The following is a 1,672-nucleotide window of genomic DNA, read 5'->3' on the forward strand; positions in this document are numbered from 1 at the left end:
GGAAAAGAATCTTGCGAGCTTGCGGCGGAACCAAGCGGAGATGTTTCATGCCGCGGCTGTGTCGATGGCAGAGGAGCTGGAGGAGTGTCGTTGCCTGCTCGCCGAGGAGGCGAGTGAGCGCCACAGCCTGCTTGACGATCACCATGCTTCACTGCTGGGCCATGCACGCCGCACTGCGGAGAGGGAGATGGACGTGCTGCGAGGGGAACACAGCGAGTCCGTGACGCAGGCTGATGCCCATGCCCGTGCACAGCGGGAGGAGATTGACGCCCTGCGTCTCGCCTTCTCGAGGCAGGAGCGCAACGTTGCGGAATTCGCCGCCCGCACGACATCCGCGTTCAGTGCCCAATCTGCGGTGTGGCTGGACTTCTTCCGTGAAAAGTTGCAACTGCTGATGGACTTCTCCGAGCGCCACGCTGCCGCGCTCCACACGAGCCACGCTGTGGTGTTGGAGGAGCTTGCGCGTGTCGAACGCGGCGCAGAGGCCCAGGTTCGAGAGGCACGCTCTCTCCTTGACGTGGAAACCGCGAGCTTCGCCGAGGCTCTGCGGCAGAAGGGTGAAGAAATGGAGAGTGCCGCCGCACTCCATGCGAAGGCGATGCACGCGCAACAGGCGGCCAAGCGCCTGGAGCTGGAGACGGTGAGTCGCCGCGCGAAGCAGTACTTGGCCACCGTGGAGGGACGGCTGCACGACGCGTTACAGTCGGACGAGGGCAAGGTCGGTATGCTTCTCCAGATGATGCACGACGAGTATGAGAACCACGCTCGGCTGTTGGCGAGGCAGGCGGACGACGCAGCCGGGAGGGCAAAGGAGCTCCAGGAAGAACTTCACGCGGCAAACCTCCAGCATCTTACGGGCAGCTGCGCAATGGCGGAACAGCACAAGGGTGAACTTCGGCAGATGGAGCTACTGCTGCAGCAAACAAGGGAATCGGCGTGTGAGGCGCGGCAGCAACTCCAACAGAAGCACGATGCGGATGAGGAGAAGTTGCGGGGCATAATACGCGCCACGGAAAGCACGAGGGACGATGCTGTTAAAAAGGCAATGGAGGGCCTGCGGCTCCTACGGGCAGTCGAGCACCTGGTGGAAGGGAACAGCTCACTGTACAACGAACACACCGGCGCGCAATGGGCCCTCCTCGGCACCGCCGTGGACAGCCTCCAGGCTGCGTGCTTGGCGTCTGCGGCAGCAATGCGGCAGAGGCACGAGGGGGAGCTCCGTGGACTCCGGCAGGAGCACGAGGTAACAGTGCGCGTGCTGGAAAAGAATCTTGCGAGCTTGCGGCGGAACCAAGCGGAGATGTTTCATGCCGCGGCTGTGTCGATGGCAGAGGAGCTGGAGGAGTGTCGTTGCCTGCTCGCCGAGGAGGCGAGTGAGCGCCACAGCCTGCTTGACGATCACCATGCTTCACTGCTGGGCCATGCACGCCGCACTGCGGAGAGGGAGATGGACGTGCTGCGAGGGGAACACAGCGAGTCCGTGACGCAGGCTGATGCCCATGCCCGTGCACAGCGGGAGGAGATTGACGCCCTGCGTCTCGCCTTCTCGAGGCAGGAGCGCAACGTTGCGGAATTCGCCGCCCGCACGACATCCGCGTTCAGTGCCCAATCTGCGGTGTGGCTGGACTTCTTCCGTGAAAGTTGCAACTGCTGATGGACTTCTCCGAGCGCC

General features: G+C 63.3%; 2 protein-coding genes across 2 annotated transcripts in view; both read left to right on the plus strand.

Moving 5' to 3' along the window:
- Positions 1–40: 40 nt before the first annotated feature.
- Positions 41–1,654, plus strand: Tco025E_02548 (putative kinesin; the record flags this gene model as incomplete). Its single annotated transcript, XM_029369473.1, has 1 exon — positions 41–1,654. One exon carries the CDS (start codon positions 41–43, stop codon positions 1,652–1,654), a length of 1,614 nt encoding a protein of 537 aa, XP_029230442.1.
- Tco025E_02549 (putative kinesin) overlaps positions 1,654–1,672 on the plus strand; it is a gene marked incomplete at both ends in the record, with an annotated part of 1,827 nt that continues 1,808 nt past the window's right edge. The window contains one exon of the mRNA XM_029369474.1: positions 1,654–1,672. This exon is cut by the window's right edge and continues 1,808 nt beyond it. Within this exon, the coding sequence (XP_029230443.1) occupies positions 1,654–1,672 (19 nt within the window).

Source organism: Trypanosoma conorhini (genome assembly GCF_003719485.1).
Source record: "Trypanosoma conorhini strain 025E chromosome Unknown Tco_14.4_contig_00101, whole genome shotgun sequence".
NCBI lineage: Eukaryota > Euglenozoa > Kinetoplastea > Trypanosomatida > Trypanosomatidae > Trypanosoma > Trypanosoma conorhini.